We start from the raw sequence: 21,111 nt of genomic DNA, 5'->3' as shown, positions 1-21,111 counted from the left end.
AGTGAAAGTACAATTTATTTTGTTAGCTCTGGTCAGGTCCAAAAGGATTTTTTGTTGTTTCTTTGGTTGGGTATTTTTGCTGGGTACTGGGAACATACTCAAGACCTTGGGCTTACCAGGCAGGTGCTGTACCACTGAGCTATATCCCCAGCAAAAAAGATATTTTGAACAAAACCTACTTTTATATACAAATAATAAAGATACATTTAAACTCATAAAAGTAAACGATACAACTGAAATTCTATTAAAGAAAAAAAGTCAAAGGTAACTATGGTGCTACAACTCACTAATGATCTAATTAAATTGTTTGAGATGAATGAAGCTTGAAAACTTCTATTTTCTATTAAAAAAAATCCTCACTTATGTCTAGCAGTAACACAGAGGTATTTACTAGAAAATGTTAGGGATGATATCAATACTGGCGATCTACCAGAAGGAGTTGTATCATTACGAAAAAAAAAAAAAAAAAAAAAAAAACTGCACATTTTTCAGAAATAGTTCGATTTAAATGAAATCTTTAATATAGCTAAAAGTAAATATATACATTTTATTTTGCTTTGTTCTTTATCTTTTTATGTATTTGGTACTGGGTCTTACTACGCAGCTCAGACTCGTAGTGATCCTCCTGTCTCAGCCTCCCCAGTGCTGGGGTTATAGGTGTGCCACCATGCCCAGACTATGTGGCTGGCTCAGCATGCCCGGGAGCAGGGAAGGCACGGTATATGGTCCTAGGGATCGAACCCCGGTCCCTGCCCTTGCGTAAGCAGGCACTTAATCTGCTGAGTTAGCTCAGTGGCCCAATATATGCATTTTAAAGGGTAATCAGTTTCTTGTTAAATAAGAAATTCTGTTTATAGTCCCCTCAACAAGTTCTTCAGATGTCCACAGAAAAATTTGTATATATATTAAGAATACTAACCACATATTGCTATACACTTTGTCAGTGGGCACTGTACTAAAATACACTGGCAGCTTATGTTGTTGACTTTACCAAGTTACTCTTAAAACACATTAACAAAATATTCTAACACTAGCAATTAGAAGATATTTCTAGGTATTCCCAAATTATGGTTTTGTTTCAATGTATTTACTTAGGACAGGTAAAATATTGAGACTAATTTCTGAGCTATCTTTAAACCTCAAAGCAACATAAGCTGGAACATCATAACCATTTTCAGATATAAACTGTGCAAATGTTAACAGTAAATCAATAAGAATTTTAGGACCAGGCCCAGTGACACAGCCTGTAACCACAGCACCCTCGGCAGCTGAGGTAGAAGTACTCTGAGCTCAGCCTGGACAACTCAGCAACTCTGCAAGGCCCGATCTCAGAAGAACAACGTTTGTATGAACACCCTGAGTTCAATCTTTAGTACCTTGGGGGAAAGAAAAAAAAATGACACACAATCTCAAAAAGCTCTATGAAAGAACACAAACTGAATTCTATTACACCTATTCCTTCATATTTTCTTCTCAGTAAAAAATGTGTGCAGTAAAGAGGCACATTCAAAGGTGGCATAACCTTAAATGAATAACCTGAGGAAATTAACTGTGAATAGCAACATATTTTCTGAGCTTTTAAATGCCCTTGTGACAGCCTCAAACATAAAGCTTATCAAATAAGAAAACGGTTCTCCTGGAGTTGGGCGTGGCGGTGTACACCTGTAACCCCAGCAATCGGGAGGCTGAGGCAGAAGGATTGTTGTGAGAATGAGACCAGCCTGGACTACAAAGCTCAAGGTCAGCCTGAACTGCATAGCGAAACCCTGTTGCAAAAAGACCAGGAAGGAAGGAAGGAAGGAAGGAAGGAAGGAAGGAAGGAAGGAAGGAAGGAAGGAAGACAGACAATAAATAAGTTTTCAAGAGAAGAGCGTTTCTTGCTTTTTTAATTTTTAAGTGATACACAGAAAATGCACGTGCTCGTAGGTCCACTGTGTGACGTTTCTATACATATACACACTCCATAAGGTACACACACAAAGTAAACCTAGTTCCTCGTCTATCATTTCTTTATGGTGAAAACATTCAAAATCCCTTCTTCTAGCTGTTTTTTTTTTTCAATAAATAGTACATTATCAGTATCTATAGTTACCATATTTTTGCAGCAAAATAGGATCTTTTCCTCCTAACTATAATTAGTATTTTGTCCATTAATTAGTATTATTCCATTCTTACTTCTCCAGACTCCTGATATTTTTCTCCCTCACTCTCACACACCCATGTACAGTGTATATATACATGTCCAATGTGTGCACATATATATGTACATATATTCACGTTTAAGTACAAATTCAGCATTTGCTAGTATTCGTCAACAATAATACAATACAACCAAATCTTATCAGGGGTAAACCCTTTTATAGCTGGCTAGCAATTTTAGCTATGTGTATATATACAGGTAATTTTCTCTATATTAAAAATACTACCATACTTCATTAAAATTTTTCATCTGACTAAAAAGCAGTGTTTATGTCCAAAACAAAATGAAAATCCTACCTGAAAGAGCCAGCAAGCCAAGTGGAAGAGCTCGTCATATCAATTCTACTACTGGGGATGGGCTGGGGAGCAGATATTTTAAGTACTGGTGATTTTTCCCACGGTTTTACCTCTTCCTTAGAATATGTGTTAGGTACACCATTAATATATGGTTTAACTTTCCCCTAGGAGAAGAAAAAAACATTTAAAAAGTTAGTAACAGCAGGCACCCAGATGACCAGCGAACATACAGTAACTACTTGAGAAAGATTATAGTAAAATCTTTTGGCAATAAATCATCTAGCATTTTCAATGCATGTTCTTCTATAGTTTATTTCTTCAATGAATTCCCAAACTATATCATGGACTATCAGCCTGGAAAATGATTTTTATAGAAATAAGTTTGCACATTAAATTTCTGTTTATATATATAAAGTTAGTAAATAAAAATTGTACAAATAAAATATGAAGTATTGGCCTTAAAATTAACATCTGTGAATACAGAAAAGAAACAAAATGAAAATTGGGTATGTCATATAATGTACTCTCAAGATAATTAAAATACTTTGAATAAAATAAAGTCAAAAAGTATTAACAGTTCAAAAAGGACCCTATAGCCACCTTTTGCACTGAAGACTGGGGTGCAGCTTGGGGGCACAAGTGCCCACCTGGTAAGTGCAACATCTTGAGGTTGATTCCCGTAACAACAAAAAAATAGCAAAGTGAAGGGACCAAGAGACGCAGGTGGGGGGGAAGGAATTGAGACGTGGTGTGCGCATTTATCAACTCTCCGTGATGAATATGATCGCTACGTATTGTAAATATGTACTAATACAATTCCTAAAATCTACTGCTATTGGGGTTGGCGAGACAGCACAGTGGTCTAAAGCACTGGCTTAGGCAAGTGCTGGGACCACGATTCGGTCCCCAGCACCGCATGCTTTGCCAGCCCCACATCCAAGGGTGGGCTGAGCCAGCCATGTTAAAAAAAAAAAAAGAAGAAGAAGAAAGAAAAACTACTGCTGTTATACTAGGCTGAGGTTAGTAACAGTATTTCCACTGCCAAGAGAGACCCCGCCGTGATAGCAAGACATTCTTGGCACACCTTCAACCTTCCTTTAGACCACAACTGTCTCCCAGGTTAACCTTACATGAATAACAACTACCTTCCACCCCACAACAAAAATGCTCAGTCCTTGAAGTCTGAAACCCTCTAAGAAGAAAGAGCAGATGTTAAGTGTCTCACAAATTTCTAGAAATTCTAGTATGTTTGTGGATTAGAGAAAAATGATTTTATCTCTAAAAAGCTTAACATTTTCTACCCCTACAAATTAGAAACTGTGGAATAAAATGTTAAGATGAGTTGACCAGGCAAAGATCCTATAATTCAATGTCAATTACAAGACTTTGATCATTCCAGCTTGTGAAAGAAAAAATAAACACCTCAAAACTACCATTAAAATTAAAACTAGAAAGGTTTTGCAAATTTGAAAAAAGTACCACTAGCTATATTACATTACTTTTATCTTCCTATAACTCAAGACATTGTCTAAAATTGCAAACAAAAGGAAAAAATAAAAGTAAACTATCTACAGATTTGAAAACCGAAGGTAAGAAATGTGTTTAACAGAACAAACCTCAATCTTATCTGAATGGAATCCTGTGGTGAAATCAGGTGACTGTAAATCTCTAGGACTACCAGCTCCTGCATAACTGCCTTCAGAGTCTGATGTCAAGAGCTCTGGAAGAGATTCCACAGAATTGGTCTTACCAGATTTTAATAATCCTAAAATATGAAATTTCAAAACATAATTTTACACACAAGCATTAAATATGTATGCATGACAGTCAGTCAAGTTTCCATTTGTGCAGAAATACTAATATTTAAATTATATACTCTGTACCAAAATCTTATCATTCAAGGTAACTGCAGAAAGATAATTTAAGTGAAAAACTGAAATTAAGATGATTATAAAACTTGGCCAGATGTGGTAGCCTATAATCCCAGCACCCAGGAGGCTGAGGCAGGAGGAGCATTATGAGTTTGAAGCCACCCTGCATTACAAGGTAAGCTCAAGCTAGCCTCAAATGCAAAATGAGACCCTATTTCAAAAGGACAAAAGACAAACAAAAACAAAAAACTGTACTTTTATTCATTATAATTATCAATTATATAATGAATCTGTGGAAGATGGTTATTTAGGATATGCTTTAAAGAAATGATTGAAAACCTCTACCTACTGAAGAGAAAAAGAAACCAAGAAGCTCCAGACTGCCCCTTCTCCTTCCTCATCTGTCTGCCTTTCCACACCCATTCAGAAGAGAGCTGCTTGTTTCTGTGTGAGAGGAAAACTGTGGCCTTTGCTACTCTCACTTAGCCACAGACTGGCCTAACAGCAGCACCTTTTGCAGAAAGCCATGGTGGCCTGTTTGAGTTGGTCTTTTTTTTTCTCCTGTAATAAATCTCTGGCATTTGAGAGCTATTTTTAATCAGCTTATCAACTGCAGTAAGAGTGCTATTATGAAATGTATGTACCAGTGATGGCAAACTTTTTAGAGTTTTCAGTGATAACAAACAGCCAGTTGTGGCACGCATGCCATAGTTTGCCACCACGGAATACATCACTTTTTCTGTGCCTGAAGCAGTCTACACGGCTACCTGTGCCACACCCACACCCAGGTCCATGAGCACAGTCATTCAAACACAACAGAGTACTGTACAGAGGAAGACTGCGTTTAATTTCATATGATCATTTTCATACACTTCAAACGTCTGCTGAAATACTGGAATAAAGACATAAAAACATTCTTTGAATTGTAAAAGTTGCACAATTGACTGAAAAATAAATAAAACATACCATTTCTTATACACTGGATTAACTGATGCTTCCTTTAAAGGTAGTCACGTTAACAAGCTGAGTCTTTCGCTATTACCACTGCTAAGATAAAAATAATACTCAAACTTTCCCCCTATGAATTGAGTACTGCTGGCAAATTTCAGCTGAGAGATGACATTAACACTTAAGTGTTTTCAAAAGTCAATCAGAAATATATGCAACAAACAAAGTGGATTATTAAAGTGACCAACAATTATATTTTGGTCACTATGTTACTTGTCTAAATTTAAAGATTAACATACATCAGGCCCTCAAAAAACTGTTCTGAATATAATTTCTCTTAGGCTCAATTTTTTCATAAATAGGTCTGGGGGATCTCTGATTACATTTAATATTTTAACCATTATCTCCTTTGGACAAAGAAAGAATGGTATTCAAGAATATGGAACTGGAATCAAGAGCGTAAATTCTAAATTCAAAATTTCTTTTTGTCACTACCTCAAATAATTGAAGGTCTTATAGCTTGCTACCTCAGATTTAAAGTAAGACATATTATTTCTTCACTAATGTCTCGCCTACCCTGAAATTAGAAGACACTAACACATGTGCTAACAACATTATTTAAACCAACTATCTGCTTTTCCATGAAATTCAGATCACTGGCAAGTTCCCAAAGATCCGTGATGCAGACTTGTCTAAGACACTGCCACGGGCTGCGGGCTATCCCTAGTCCCACGGGTGACACTGCATGGCTCTAGGTTTTCATCTGGACTCAAGCAGGACACTGCCATGGGACCCAGGTCCTAGCTGGACGCCTTGGTTGCTATGTGGAGGCAGATCTCCCATACTCTTTCGTTCTGACTCTTTTGGGTGAGTACTGTAAAATAATCCTATAACTTATTATAGGACCATCCTGCATTAATTCCTTTCCCTCGCAAGCCCTGACTATAACAGGGAATATATCATATCTACAAATTAATCCAAATGGACTGGTAAGAAAGCCTCACATCAATACACATGCATACACACAGATTGTGTGTGTGTGTGTGTGTGTGTGTGTGTGTATGTGTTTATAGGATATTTGGAAGGCAACACAAATATATTAAGAAGTAACTAAATCTGAATAAAAAATATGTAAGCACAGTATTTTTCTTTTCAGTAAAAAAGTTTAAAAGTAAGTAATTTATAAAAGAACTTTTGTAAAACTGCATAACCCTTACTTTGAAACAGGCTCATAGAACAGGGCTTTCCTATAAAATATGCTGTAGTCTACTACAAGATTTTCTCTTTACATGTAAAAATGACATCTTGATATAGTTGAGTGAAAACAATATAATAGAACTATCGCATCTGATTTAATTTTAACCAGTTATGTCATTGAACAGGCAAGTCTTTCTAAAAACATAAATTGTATCTATTCATAACCAGCCTTAGAAACTAATAGCCACCCATAAGCTTTAACATAAAGTGCAAATTTCTTAGTTCAACTAGTCTCCGAAATCTGACCCTAGCAGATCTTTTTCCTATATGCACAGAGCCTGTGCGGCTAAGCCACACTGAGCCCTATAGACAAGAAACCTGCAGTGGGATCTTCTGCCTCTAGGCTTGGGAGTACACTGCCCCTTTACATAGTATGTCTACCAGCCTTCTTGCCTTGACTAGTTTCATTCAAGGTTCAGCTTGGCTGCCTTTCCCCAGGACGCCCCTTTCCTGCTCAGCAAAGCAAACTTCAATTACAGAACTTTTCTCAATATTACCGTTACTGAAGCCTTTGTGAAACTCTTTTCTCAGCAGCCCCAACAGAGGACAAAAATAATATTTAATAATTTCAACTATAATTAGATAATGAAGAGTACTATCAAAGATTGATTTGAACTAGAAATGCAAGCGAAAACATTTTCCACTAACCTGTAGATGGTGGACTCTGAATAATATCTGAAAGGTTATAACCCCCAGAACTATCTGAACGTTTACGTGGCTTCTTTTTAGCTTTTGTTTTTGCCTTCTTAAACATAGTTTCCCTAAAAAAGGAACATAAAAGTAATTTTTTGAAAACCATTAAGAGATAAAACAGAAAATCTATGCATCTTAATCAAGAAAATGTAGCATTTTGGTTAAACTGAAGCCACCTACAGAGGCAGCTGTTGAAATACTAATTTATGAAGGCCAATGATACTATTACCTATTCTAACCCTCACATTTCTGAAAAAGACAAAAGATGGCATGAAGGAAAATACATATTCTGGTAAAACAGTGGTTTGTGCTGCAGTACCTGTCTAAGAGCAGCAGCCATAGCTCTGTATTAATCCCATGGTCCTGGTCCTTAACAAAGGCCACAAGGTGGCCAAACTAACAGGAGGCCAAAGCACAGTGGCCTCCATGGGCAAATCACCAAGCACACCAACTTTACATGAGTCACACGTGGCTCTGCTACAGATAAGCGGTGCACCACGGAGCTGGCCATGGTCTCCAAGGCAAGCACCAAGGACCGTATAGTGACACACAGCTGGGCCAAGATGAAGTAAAGACATGTGATCAACGGCCAGGCCGCACGGAAAGCTGCTACCAGGGATTGACTCTTGGAACTAGAAGTATCTGCTAATTATTTTTTAAACCATTACAAAGCATGCTTAAATCCCTGAATTAAGTGCTACTAATTAGGAAGGAACAAATAAAATATCTGGGAAGGCCAAAGCTATTTTATCTACAAATTAGATTTCATCGTATATTTTAATTTACCTATAACAGGTCAATTCTAAATACAATTGTTTTGTAGAGAATATGAATTATTTATATCAATTTTTTTTAAATGCCATATGTCTAAGTCAGATATTCATAAACATCAGTATGCCAAATGTCTCCAAACACTAGAAACAAAAGTTAAAATCTGGGGCCGGGGAGATAGCTCAGTAGAATAAGCGCTTGCCTAGCAAGTGCAAGGGCCTGAGTTCAATCCCCAGTTCTGCCAAAAGAAAAAAAAAAAAAAAAGTTAAAATTAGAAACAGAACACTTCTGGAACCAAAGAGCAGCTTTCAGTGAGACACAGCTATATATAGGAAATGACCTGAACAACTGCAGTAAAAATTTTACTTTGACCATCTACTAGGAAAGGAAAGAAAGGCCAGGGAGACAGCTCAGCAGCTTAAGTGCCTGCCTGGCAAGCACAAGGTCCTAAGTTGGAACCTCAGAACTGCCAAAACAAAGCAAAGGAAATTATAACCAACAGGTAAGTAAACCTCAAACGCTAATGAGAAAGTCTCTACAAGTCTCATCTCATGGTGAGCCCACGAGATGGGCACCAGCCAGAGCCGGGGCATGCTGCTGGGGCTCCCAGATGTCAGTCAGTGCAGACCACATCCACCTGTGCAGCAAGTTCTCTAGAGAAACCCTGTAAAATCAGTAACCTGTATCACGGTTGGTCACTGCCTCCTCTTTGCAGTCTCCCTAGCTCAGACTCTCCAGAGGGGAAATCTATAATCTGTAGATGGAGGAGAGCAACATCGTAGCCGAGTGGGGCCTAGGAGACGTGCAGGAAGGGACGAGGCATCACAGGCCTGCTCTAACTGATCATTAAGCACTTTCAAATTTCTAAGTTATCACTACTCAGCAACTGTTTGCCAGCTTCCAAACTTATTAACGTCCTCCACTTGTCTCACTACGCTCTGTGCTCTAGTGTACTATGCTTATTTAAACTTCTTTACAGTAATCTAGTGAATGGGGGAGGCAGTTAAGATGAAGGCACTAATTCAACCCAATCTGTTTAGCATAAAGACTCTGCTCTTCTCAGCTAAAGTTCTTAGACTTAAAAAAACTATATATTTACTGTTTTGTACTATAAGACTAAAAAGGAACATGAATATATATTCCTTAAGTTATTCTTCCAATATGAATACAAATTGTGTTAAGTGTCCAAGATTTGGGGAAAGAGAAAAATGAAGAAAGATTGCAAAGAAAACAGCTTACGAATAATTTTGTTCCACATTTATATCTTCTTTCAAAAAGATATCACCATCTTCTAGGTCCAAATAGCTAATATCTGGTCCATCTTGATAGGGCGTAATGACTCTTCTATCCATTGCCGGAATCTACAAAATTAAAGATGTCACTTTTAAATACAAAATTTATGCACACTGTATTAAAAAATAAGATATTCCATTTGTTTTTAGTGTATGGTGACATTAATTAGAAAAGGTCTAGAATACCTAATGAGTTCCTGCATGAACCATACAAGAAAATTTGTCATTAAAAAGTATACTGCGTAAGAGTGTTAAAAAAAGAAAAAAACTTTGTAAAAGAAGCTTTATTACTACACACAGATTAATCCATTTCTTAGGAATCATGTGAAAGCAAGTTTCCACACTATCCTGATCTTTGGAAAATAAGTAAAACTACAACTTTCAGTAACTTTCATTATGATGTAATTAAAAGATTAATTTTATCATTCTCATTAATTTTGATTATCGCATTTCTTTGGACTCTGAAATAAAAGATATGTCCTCATTTCTAAAAGATCCCAATATATTATTCCAATCACAAATCTGCTGTCCTACACTGCTTTCGATGGTAACATTATGCTCACTGAAATCATCACTGGAAAAACATAAATCCTTACCATTTTTCGGTAAAATAAAGAAAGATCCTTCAAAACCTCATCGCTTAAAACATCAAGAGACCTAAAAATCAGGAAATAAAATTTCATCTTAAAACTCAAGTGACTTAATAGCTGTATAATTTTCAAACATGTCAAAATATTTTGCATTGCCAAGTGAGGTATTTTGCAAGCTTTTTTATATTCTAGTTACTATATACTTTCCTTCTGCTTAACTAACTCAAGTAGCAAGAACTTATTTTAAATAAATAGCAGAGTATTATCAATAAAAATAAACTCAATGAAACAAGAAAATGTTATGTCTATAAGTAACCATTTTGATTATGATGAAATACCAAAAAATTATTCTCAAAACTTAATTTTCCACACATTGTAGTCTTTATATAAAAAATACTATATCACAGAACAATAGGCCAGTCAAATAGCTCAGCGGACTAAAGCACCTGCAAGCAGGCACAGGGGCCAGGGGTTCAATCCCCAGGCCTACCATGCAGCCCTGTCCCCGGGGCGCGGTGAGATGGCAGTTGAGACTGGGTATGGTGCGCGCCTGTAATCCCAGCTCTTGGGAGGCTGAAAACAGGCGGAGCACTATGAGTCTGATCTAGTAGTGAGACCCTGAACACCCTGTAGACCCTTCTCTAAAAAATACAAAAAATAAAAATAAAATAATAGAACAAAAGTCAAAGGACAACTGGATTCTATCTACAATATTATCTTCATAACCTTGAAACTCGCTTCCTTTCTCCGGTCCTGAGCTTCTTCAGGTGTAAGATGAGCTTTGGACTAGCTCAGCTGTATGCAAGGTAAGAGTTCAATCAAGGACCTCCAGGGTTCCAAACAGGTATTTCAAGGCATCAGTGAAAACGTACGTCAGAGTTCACATATGTGAGTAAAAACAGTTAAATCTGTACAAATGTTTAAATGGTTATTCATGTTGAATTATGATAGTAGGCACTATTCTTTCTTTTTTAATCATTCATTCATTCATTCATTCATTTGGTGTTTCACTACAGAACTTGGACTAGTAGTGATCCTCCTATCTCAGCCTCCCCAGCACGCAGATTACAGGCAGGCGCCACCATGCCTGGTTTTGGTGTCAGCACAGTGCACCTGGGGTTCTGGGGCTGCATGGAATGTGGTGCCGGGATTGATTCCCAGTCCTTGTGCTTGCCACGCTATCTCCCCAGCCCAAAGATGGTGCTGTTCTTAAGTGGCTCAGTTAACACAAGTCTCCACTTATGAAAGCTGAAAAACAGTGACACATCATTTAATAATATAATATTTTAGATATAACTTTCTTTTTATTTTGTAATTAATTTTTTTTTCTTTTTTTCTTTTTTTTTGGTATTTTAGGGAAGGGTCTACAAACTGTTCAGAGTCTCACTACTAGATAAGACTTGTAGTGATATGCCTGTTTTCAGCCTCCCAAAAGCTGGGATTACAGGTGCACGACACCACACCCAGTCTCAACAGCTGTCTCTGCATGACCCAGGGGCAGGACCAGCATGGCAGGCCTAGAGATTGAACCCTCAGCCCCTGAACCTGCTTTTAGTTGATTCTTGCCCGAGAAACTGAATAAGTTTAATTTGGCAATACAGAGTAATAAAATTGCTATGACTAGAATTAGCAATGTCAACAATGACACTACATTTATTTTGAAAAGCTAGCCACTCAAGATATTTAAGGTGTTTAAAACTAAGGTCTAAAATCTTGTAACAATAATGTACATTTAAAGCATTTTTCAGAACAAAATAAAGCCTTTAAAGGCATATTCTTTTTTAAAATTGAACCCTATTCACAATTAAAAATCTGTCAATAATTATCTAAAAAAAAAAAATCAGTGGAAGACTTTATTTCATTCATGTATTGGAAATAGCTTAATTAGAAATCATCCTAACTTTGAAAAGATATTAGAAAGCTGTTACATACTTTACAATAACTACATAGGTTAAGAGTTTCTCAAACACTTCGCCCCCAAAATGAAAATTAAAGAAAAAAAACTCCTGGGATTTCTCATTTGTAACACAAGGATATTAATAGAATCTACTGCATAAATTTTCACAAAAACTTAATGAGTTAATTTATATAACACATATAGAAAAGTGCCTGGCACATAAAATTCAGTAGATATTAATTATTATCACTATTGAAAAACATAAACTGGACGATAAAACCTTATACAGAAAATGGCAAGGATTCTAATCTCAAACATGTATTTCAAAATATCTTTTTTCTTACTGACTTCATAGTGAGTAAAAGCAAGTGTGACCTTTTATTTAAAAGATGTATAAAATCTCATTAAAAAAATCTTTGCCAAAAACACTTTTAAAATTTCTAAGGTCCCTCTAATTCTAATGTTTATAACTACTGAATAATTAGCATTTATAATTACATTTAGGTAAATGTTTTTCACTTTTAAATTACTGACATCTGCTATTGCAGCTTTGCAGAATGTCATACCAACCTTGCTTCAAGTAACGCAGCCATATTCAGTCCTATAAACTGTAAGCAGGACAGTTTCAACTGCTCAGCATTATATACAGCTGCAAATTCCAGTAGCATAGCAGCATTCTTCAGGGTAACTAAAAGAAAAGATTTCCAAAAGTAGATAAAATGCCTGTTCAGACAACAAATGAAATACGCTTATTACTAAAGTGTTAAGTTTCAATTTGGATATTAGAATAAGAAAAATAGAAAACATTTTCTTACCAAAAATAACATAATGGTACAAATATAAAACACACAAGAACTGACAATTCTCTACCCAATAATTTCTGAATATCTTTAACTTTACTAATGGGCATCCTTTCATTTTTATAAGTATGCCCTCTTACATTAAATTGAAATAGATATTATGAATAGAGAAACTGATGAAACAATTCTAATAAAATGCATTAATGTAGTGCCCGGGGAGGTAGCTCAGTAGAATAAGCACTTGCCTGGCAAGCGCAGGGTCCTGAGTTCAATCCCAGGTATGGAAAAAATAATAATAAGAAGAAAATGCGTTAATGCTAACTGATCTGTTAGAATTTGTGTATAAAAAAGCCAGGCATAGTGGTGCACACCTGTAATCCCAGCACTGAGGAGGATCACTGCAAGTTCAAGACCAGCCTGGGTTACAAAGTGAGCTCAAGGCCAGCCTAAACTGCACGGCAAGACCCTGACTCAAACACACACACACACACACAAAAACAATTTGTGTAAGTACATATTTAAGAAATACATTAAATCTCCCAATAATATTGGCCATACCAGGAAAAAAATCTGATGTACTATGCTTTACAATCCTAGTATGTTTATATACTAGTATCCTATTTTGCTAAGGACATTCCTAACATATTCTAGTTACAGAACATGTAAATTTAGCTTCCAATCTCTTTATTCTTTTGCTGACTGACCTTAAGTCCCACTAACAGGAATAAAGCTTTCTACAATGGGTGTCTTCCATTTATTTTTTTTTTTTCTCTTTCTCTTGTATTCTGTCAAAAGTTTTTTAACTACAGTCAAAAATGTTTTTTGCCTCACTCCTAAGCTTCAATTATTAACCAAAAAAAAAGCATGCAAATAATAAAACTGGGTCTTACAAAACCTTCTCTAGAGCTATTCAACTGGGAACAAAGATCTGAACAAAGTTCAGGCTGGCCTGCCCAATAATCAGAGACCAAAATTCTGTGCACTCTTCTTTTGCTAGGTTCTAGAAAAATCAAAAACTTCATAAAGAGGCAGTTGTGCCAGAGGCAAAGAAACTTTTGAGTGAAGCCAAGAAAATCAACTGAACACATGAAAATAGCACATATATGTGTATCTTACATCTACTGGATGCTGGGTCCTATATTTTAGTGTTTCTTTTCTTATTAAAAGGAAGCCAGGGGTGCTTTTCTTTGATAACCAATGACAGATGGTTCACAATGCTTAAAAGTAAACAAGATGTTATAGCTAAGTGAATCCCAAGCATTCACAGGAAATTAGGGACTCTCTTTACGCTCATGACAGGACTAAATCAATCCAAAAACATACCAATATTTCAATTCAAAAATCACTCACGTTTTTCAGTTAATGCTACTTCACAAATCTCTTTCAATCGAGTTATAAGAAGCTGATCAGCCACCACAAGAACACTACAAATGAAATCCACATTTTGAGATTCTAACAATAGGAAAGAAAAAAAGCATTATTCAGTTACTTTGTAATAACTATCATGCTTAGTTAAAAAAATCTTAACACTTTAGGAAAAGAGAATTATGATTATTTTTACATGTTGAAATAAATACTTACAACATCACCCTATTTCTACCTTTTAGATAGAAAGGTGAGAAAAATAACACCCAAATGTATTGACTCACCCGGGACTATAACACGACAGGACTACGTAAGACAGTCATTTCAGCTTAAAAGGCTACATAGTCGCAATTCTCACTGTTTTTGCTAAATATTCAAGTAAGTTTTTTTTTTTTTTGTTAACTAACCTTGCAAGTTATTGCAAGACTTTGGTTGCTTTTTATAATCTTGAAAAAGTTGATTTTGTTGATTTTTAGTATTCTCCTCATTGCTTTTACGGAAGAAATATTTCAAAAGTTCTGCCATTCCCAATAACCATCTCTCCATCATTTTTAAAAAGTATTTGTTAAAATGTCAATAATCCCCAAATTGATATACAGACTCAATGTCACTCCCAGTCAAATCCCACCTGCCTTCTTTATAGAAATATTTTAAAATTCATATGAAAATGCAAGAGTCGAAATAGCTGAAACAATCTTGAGAAATCAATAGTAGGACAGCTCATGTATCTGAACTTTAAAACATATTACAACACAATAGTTACTAAACAGTATGGTACTAGAATAAAGAGAAGTTTTATTCTGAGCCATCAGAGAAATGGCTCAGTAGAATAAGCGCTTCCCTGGCAAGTGCAAGGGTTTGAGTTCAGCCCCTGGTTCCACTAAAAGAGAGAGAGAGAGAGAGAGAGAGAGAGAGAGAGAGAGAGAGAGAAGCATAGAGGATTGAAAGACAAGAAATAAAACCCTGTATTTAGATAAACTGATTTCTGACAAAAATGCCAACATAAATCAATAGGGAAACAAAAGTTTTTCAACAAATGGTACTAAAACCACTACACACACACACACACACACACACACACACACATAAAAGAAGTATCATTCTTAAACATATACAAAAATATTAACACAATGACAAAAGTGACTGCCAGGGTCAGAAGCAGCAAGAATAGAGGTGTTCATCAAAAGATACAAGTCTGAAGTCAGATGAAGAACACGTTTTAGGGACCTAATGTACTGCATGGTGACTACAGCTAATAATAATGTAGCACGTACGCTCCCCCACGCACAAAAGCTAACTCAGGTGAAACATATGTTAATCAGCTTAGTTGTAGCAAACATTTGACAATGTACATATGAGGAGTGATCACAACTATGGTTAATATTTAATTTTTTAAAAATTTACTGCAGTAACTACTATAGTTACTCAGTAATTACTAAGAGTGTAACACATAAACTAAAAAGATACTTAGAAAAAAAGAATAAATAACACAAACCTTTCTTTTCAACAATTTAAAATAATCCAGTAGCATAAATGTAACTAATTTGCATACATACTAAAATGTTAAAACAATGGAATTTGTCATTTGAAAAAGTATCTAAACTTCTCCTTCCTATTTTGTCTCTATTTGCTGCCTCGTAAGAAAAACCCTGTGCAGGGAAGGCTGCTGCTGCACAGCAGCCAGGGGGAGGCAGTGAAGACTGATGCTGTCGGCTTTGTGCACACTTGAGCCTGTGTGTCATAATGTCATTTCACTAACACAATGCTCACTACCATTATGTTCTATCCACCCTGCCACTTTCTGAAATAGTTCTGCGCTCCTGTTTTGCATCCTGAATTGCCCTGCCATGGCTGCCTCAAGTCCCACCTTAATTGAAAATGTTCACCTTTCAGGGTGATTCTGACTTTGGGAGAGAATTGGGAGTTATGCAGTCCAGCATGGTCATGGAGGCTGAAGGCACACACTGCACCAACAGTAGCAGCCTTCGCTGCATCTATGATCAGACCTTGTAAAGATGTAACGGAAGACTGCAGAACTGCTTCAGAAAGCAGAAGGAGCAATGGGATGTGTTTGAAGAACAACTTTTAAAAAAAAATTAAACATTTACCATATATTCTGATTGCACCTCATATACCAAAACAGTTATACATCATATACAAGGAAAAGATAGGGGACACAAAAGGAGTGACCCACCTAAAACCGTAACCCTCTAACGAGAAAATAAAAGGAGTAACTGGGATGACTGCAGATTTGGCAATGGAGTCTCAGGTCGAAAACCAAAAGCGTGAGTAACAAGTAAAATTAGGCAACTGAGCTTACCAGGTTTAAAACTTTGATTTTTTTCAAGGACATACGATAAAGAAAATGAAAGTACAATCCAGAGAACAGAAGAAAATCCTATCTCTAATAAAAGTCTTAGTGGCCAGAACAGATAAAGAAGTATTACAATGTGGTAAAAAGACAACTCAAAAAGACCAAAAATTAGACTACATAAAGCACTGTTACAACCTACAAAAAAAGACAGTTCAAATGCAAGTGATCAAAAATTGTTTTAATTTCAAAGACAATATACACATGCTCATAAAGCAAATGAAAACACTCAACATCATTAGAAAAGTAAATACTGAAGCGATAATGTCATACTACTTCATAAGCACTAGGATGACTACAATTAAAAAGGCAGACGTTAAACAGTATCAGCTGGGATGTGGAGAAACTGAAACCTCACACACTGCTATTGGGAAAGCTAAAATAATGCAGCCACTTCATAAATGCATAATTCCTAAAAGGTTAATGTGAGCATTAGCGTATGAACCAGCATTTCTATTCGTAGATATATATGTGCAAGAGAAATGAAAACATAAGGCTACACAAAAACTTATGCTTGAGTATTCATAGAAACACTATTCATAATAGCCAAAAGTGAAAATAACAAACAACCATGCTCTGATAGATAGCTAAAATAAACTGGTATATCTAGCTAATGGATGTATTACTTTTCAGTAGAAAGTAATAAAGCACTGTTACATGCTATATAAAACAGATGCACCTTGAAAACAGACAAAAAGTAAATTAACTTCTCCCTTGATTGCCAGGGGCTACAGATGAGGAAGAATGAAGCTGTCTGCTGCTGGGTGTGCGGGTTCTACGGGAAGTGATGAACATGCTCTTGAGCTACAAATGGAGGCTGATGTACAATCTCTAACTATATACTAATAGCTTCTTTAAATGTCATAAAAGTATGAATTTGGTTGGCTGTGGTGTTGCACATCTATAATCCTGAGGATCACTGTAAATTCAAGGCCAACCTGGGCTACATTGTGAGTCCCAGGCCAGCCTGAAATATGTAAGGAATCCTTGTATCAAAAACAAAACACAAAAGAATCTTGGGGTATGAGAATAACATCTCAATTTTTAAAAAGCATTAGATAAACAGAAAAATACCACTCTCTGTTGGGTACACTCTTAGGTGCATGAACAACTCCTGACCCCAAATAAAGCACTATCTCCTTTACAAAGACTACCCAGATTTCACCAAGCAGGTTCAGATGCTAGTTTCTTTAATATGCATTTATTTCCAAGATAATTACTCTGTTCAACTATCCTTCTTTAAATTATATGGCTGTATTCTCCACATGAACACAACAGAATCTTCCTATCTTTTTATCCTCAACCTACAGCTGTGGTAAAATGAGCACCACAGAACACTGAGACTACTGCAACAAAGTTGCTGCTCCCTGAAGCATGGCAGTTTGCCTGATAAAGCATAAAAATGCAGTTTCTTCATTCATTTCACTTCAACTCTTTAATCTATTATTTCTTTTTTACCTCTGAGGTTATTTTAAGGGGAGAAATTTGGCAAGAAAGAACTTAGGTAAAGAATTTGTCAAAACTATATTCTCAGGCCAGGGAGATAGCTCAGCAACACAAGTGCCTGGCTGGCAAGTACAAGGTCCTGAGTTCAATCCCCACTACCAAGAAAACCCCTATATTCTCTGCTGTCAGTCATTCATTTCAGTCAGAGGCAGATGGACATGGCTCTACAAAATCTAATTTCAAACATTACATAAAATTCTTAATAGTTGAAGAAGATGTGAAACCTTTTTTTTCAATTTTTAGACTGTTAAAATCATCCCTATTGCTTATTCCAAATTAAGGCCCTACAGCTGATTTCAAGTAGAAATTAAGATTCATGTTGATTCTAGCACTATCGCATATAACAAAATGCCTAAAACTTGCTCTTGTTGGTACCTTTTATCACCACAGCTTCGTCAGTATAGAGGTAGTCCAAAGTAACTCTCAGTATGTCAGAATGTATTGGCATTTCCAGAGCTGCACAACTGGAAGCCTGAATAAAGGAAAATAAGTAATTTAAATGATTAAATACTATCTTCTAATTTGACTTATGAATATAAAAATTCAAATAGTGAATACTATCAAAGGCAAAGAATATGGAATTTATAAAACTAAGCTAAAATAGAACAGTATATTTAATTTTCATAAAATATGGGAACAAGGGCTGGCGACATAAGACTAAGCACCAGGCGTGGTGGCATACACCTGTAATCCCAGTGCTGGGGAAGCTGAAAACAAGGTCACTACAAATCTGAGCTGCATAGTGAGAGCCTGTACCAATACATTTTTTTTTAAAAAAAGGAATCAAATAAAAATCTAAAAAACCACACACATCTTCTAATATACTTCTTAATAATAATGGAAACTTTTTTTATTTAGGTAACTGTAAGAGTTATAACTTCTAAATGCTATTATCCAGTAGGATTACACATAAATATAAGTTGAACGTAAATGAAAAACTAAGTTACAGAATCAAGTTCTAATACTATACTTCTTTAGTATATAATTTCCCCCAAATATACAGTATCGCTACTAGCCCAGGTGATTTCTAATTAAACCTTACCTCAATCCAGGAGCTACTCAGCATACTATGAAAATATTCTGAAAGAAAAATAGAAAGCTCAAGACAACAATGACTGTGAAGTGATACCAAAACAAATAGTTCAGCAGTTAACAGAAAGTATACCTACCAAGTCTAGCACAAAGGACACATTTGTGACAAGGAAATTCCTTTCCATCCACTGATTTCATGGTCACATCGCATAGAAAAGAACTTTAAAAAAAAAAAGTTTAATTGAAGCAAAAATGATTTCTTCATTCTTAGCAAATCTAATGCTATAAAATTTGGCTTAACTTTAGCTTATTTTTTTTCTCATGTGGTAGAGCTGGGCATGGTGTGGCACACATCTCTAATCCTAGCACTCTGAAGGCTGAGGCAGGATTGCTGTAAGGCCAGCCTGCACTGTACAGAGAAGACCCCGTCTGGAAAGAAAGGGTAAGGGGGAGGAAGGTAGAGGGGCTAGGAGGGGAGGGGAACAAGCAAGTGGTAGAGCTATGGAAAACAACAACACAGACACGCCTGTGATCGCAGCACTGGGGGGCTGAGGTACGAGGATGACTGTGAGTTCTAGATCGGCCGGACTAGAAGTGCGCTCAAGGCGAAGCTGCACAGTGAGACCCCGTCTCAAAAAGGAAAAAATGAGTAAATAAAGTAAGAGTACTTTATCTCCTTCCACATCAGATAAGTTCCTACAACAAAGGTAGTATTTGAAAAGGCAACTAAGTTTAGATAAATACAAGTATTCAAGTTTTCCTTTTTATTTCGTACAAGGAATTAACATTTAAATTACATCTCTTGAAACCTTTTCAACTACTTTCTGTATAACCTATCCTGTGCCAAACAGCCTAGAGGCCCTTACAGTTTGGGTTTCTCCAAACCTTTTACCTACAAAGTACAAATACCTAACACAAAACTTCTTTATCATAAATATACTCAGTATATCTATTCCTGGAAAAATTTTACTAAAGGAAATAAGCTTAAGAATGAAAATACATAATTAGTATGGTCTGGGGTCTATGTTAAATTCTCTTTCTAGCAAAACACAAAATTTAAGCAAGAAAAAATAAAAGTGAAAATTACTCTCTTCATTAGAAAGAATAAACTTCAAGCAGAAGAAACAAACTCTTTCAATGTCTTAGTGAGAAATCAATGGTTTTATCGATCACCTCAAAAGATCTCCAACAGTTTTAGAAATGAAGACTAGAAAAGGTAAGAAGGCACCTAATCACGCACTTTGCTTAACAAGTACCGAGGGGCGATACAAAAGCTACATTTCTTGTTACATAAGTCTTGCATTATCTTGGTCTTAACCATCCAGCAGAAAAGTATAAACACAAGGCATAAAAAGTTAAGCCATATTAATATGCTGGGCTGTAAAAGGTTCAAGTCAACAAATTCTGACATTGCCAGTCTTACGAAAACCTCACTACTACTATGGACTACTGACTATACTGGAATATTTTGCTGAATTCATGCACCTACAATATTTAAATGACAATGGAATATCCTTCTCTGACAAAACTAAACAAAAAAGGTAGATACAAATGAACAACCATTTTGTTTCTGTATATTCAAATAGGATAAATACATAGTTGCATTCTCTTAATTCAATGAATAGAGAGATTTATTCCAATAGTGTTCGTGGACAGGATATCATGTCTGCATCTTGTACAACGAATAACCACTAACACAACAATATGTAATGTATTCATTATTGAAACTGTGCTAGTAATCAGTTTTGAAACTGTCTCATTGCTATTTGTGTCTCAATAAAATTATTTAAAAAAAACAAAACAAAACAGGTGGAAGGGCTCTATATCCATGCTTCTGTGCCAAACCCAGAAATGAAAACTTCATTTTATGACTTACCATTTTTTCTGACTCAGTTTCAGTTTATTACCAGTTTTCCTGGCAATAACATTAATCTTTTCATTTTCAAATCTGACTCCATCTAACCTAAAAAGTAAAGATAAAGATTAACAAATGACAGGTATGTTCTCCTAAGATAAACAAACCTATAAGACAACTTCAACAATTGAGCTTACATTTGAACATAATTATATTATCTCCTAGAAAAGCATCTCAACAAACCCTCACTCCTAACTCCAAGATTTAAAAAGTTTTCTTCAATTTAATTAGGATTTTAAAAAAGGAAAATTACTGAAAAAAACACTTAAAGTCATAGCACAATGCTTTTTTTTTTTTTTTTTTTTTT

At 35.8% G+C, this 21,111-nt stretch overlaps 1 protein-coding gene across 4 annotated transcripts in view; it reads right to left on the bottom strand.

Moving 5' to 3' along the window:
• Window positions 1–21,111, bottom strand: part of Ibtk (inhibitor of Bruton tyrosine kinase) — a 108,074-nt gene that overhangs the window by 49,718 nt on the left and 37,245 nt on the right. For 3 of the 4 annotated variants that reach the window (XM_023711903.1, XM_023711906.1, XM_023711907.1), the window contains 11 exons: window positions 20,766–20,852; window positions 19,027–19,109; window positions 18,900–18,937; window positions 18,233–18,329; window positions 13,966–14,067; window positions 12,386–12,503; window positions 9,925–9,985; window positions 9,276–9,397; window positions 7,221–7,333; window positions 4,113–4,261; window positions 2,497–2,660 (listed from right to left, as the gene is read on the bottom strand). In XM_023711903.1, coding sequence (XP_023567671.1) covers window positions 2,497–2,660; window positions 4,113–4,261; window positions 7,221–7,333; window positions 9,276–9,397; window positions 9,925–9,985; window positions 12,386–12,503; window positions 13,966–14,067; window positions 18,233–18,329; window positions 18,900–18,937; window positions 19,027–19,109; window positions 20,766–20,852 — 1,134 coding nt within the window. The remainder of the gene's footprint in view (window positions 1–2,496; window positions 2,661–4,112; window positions 4,262–7,220; window positions 7,334–9,275; window positions 9,398–9,924; window positions 9,986–12,385; window positions 12,504–13,965; window positions 14,068–18,232; window positions 18,330–18,899; window positions 18,938–19,026; window positions 19,110–20,765; window positions 20,853–21,111) is intronic. The other variant, XM_023711905.1, reaches the window with a different exon arrangement.

Source organism: Octodon degus, unplaced genomic scaffold (assembly GCF_000260255.1).
Source record: "Octodon degus isolate 3935 unplaced genomic scaffold, OctDeg1.0 scaffold00022, whole genome shotgun sequence".
Lineage (NCBI taxonomy): Eukaryota > Metazoa > Chordata > Mammalia > Rodentia > Octodontidae > Octodon > Octodon degus.
Note: the sequence above shows the minus strand (reverse complement) of the source record. Positions and strands in the feature narration are given on the sequence as shown.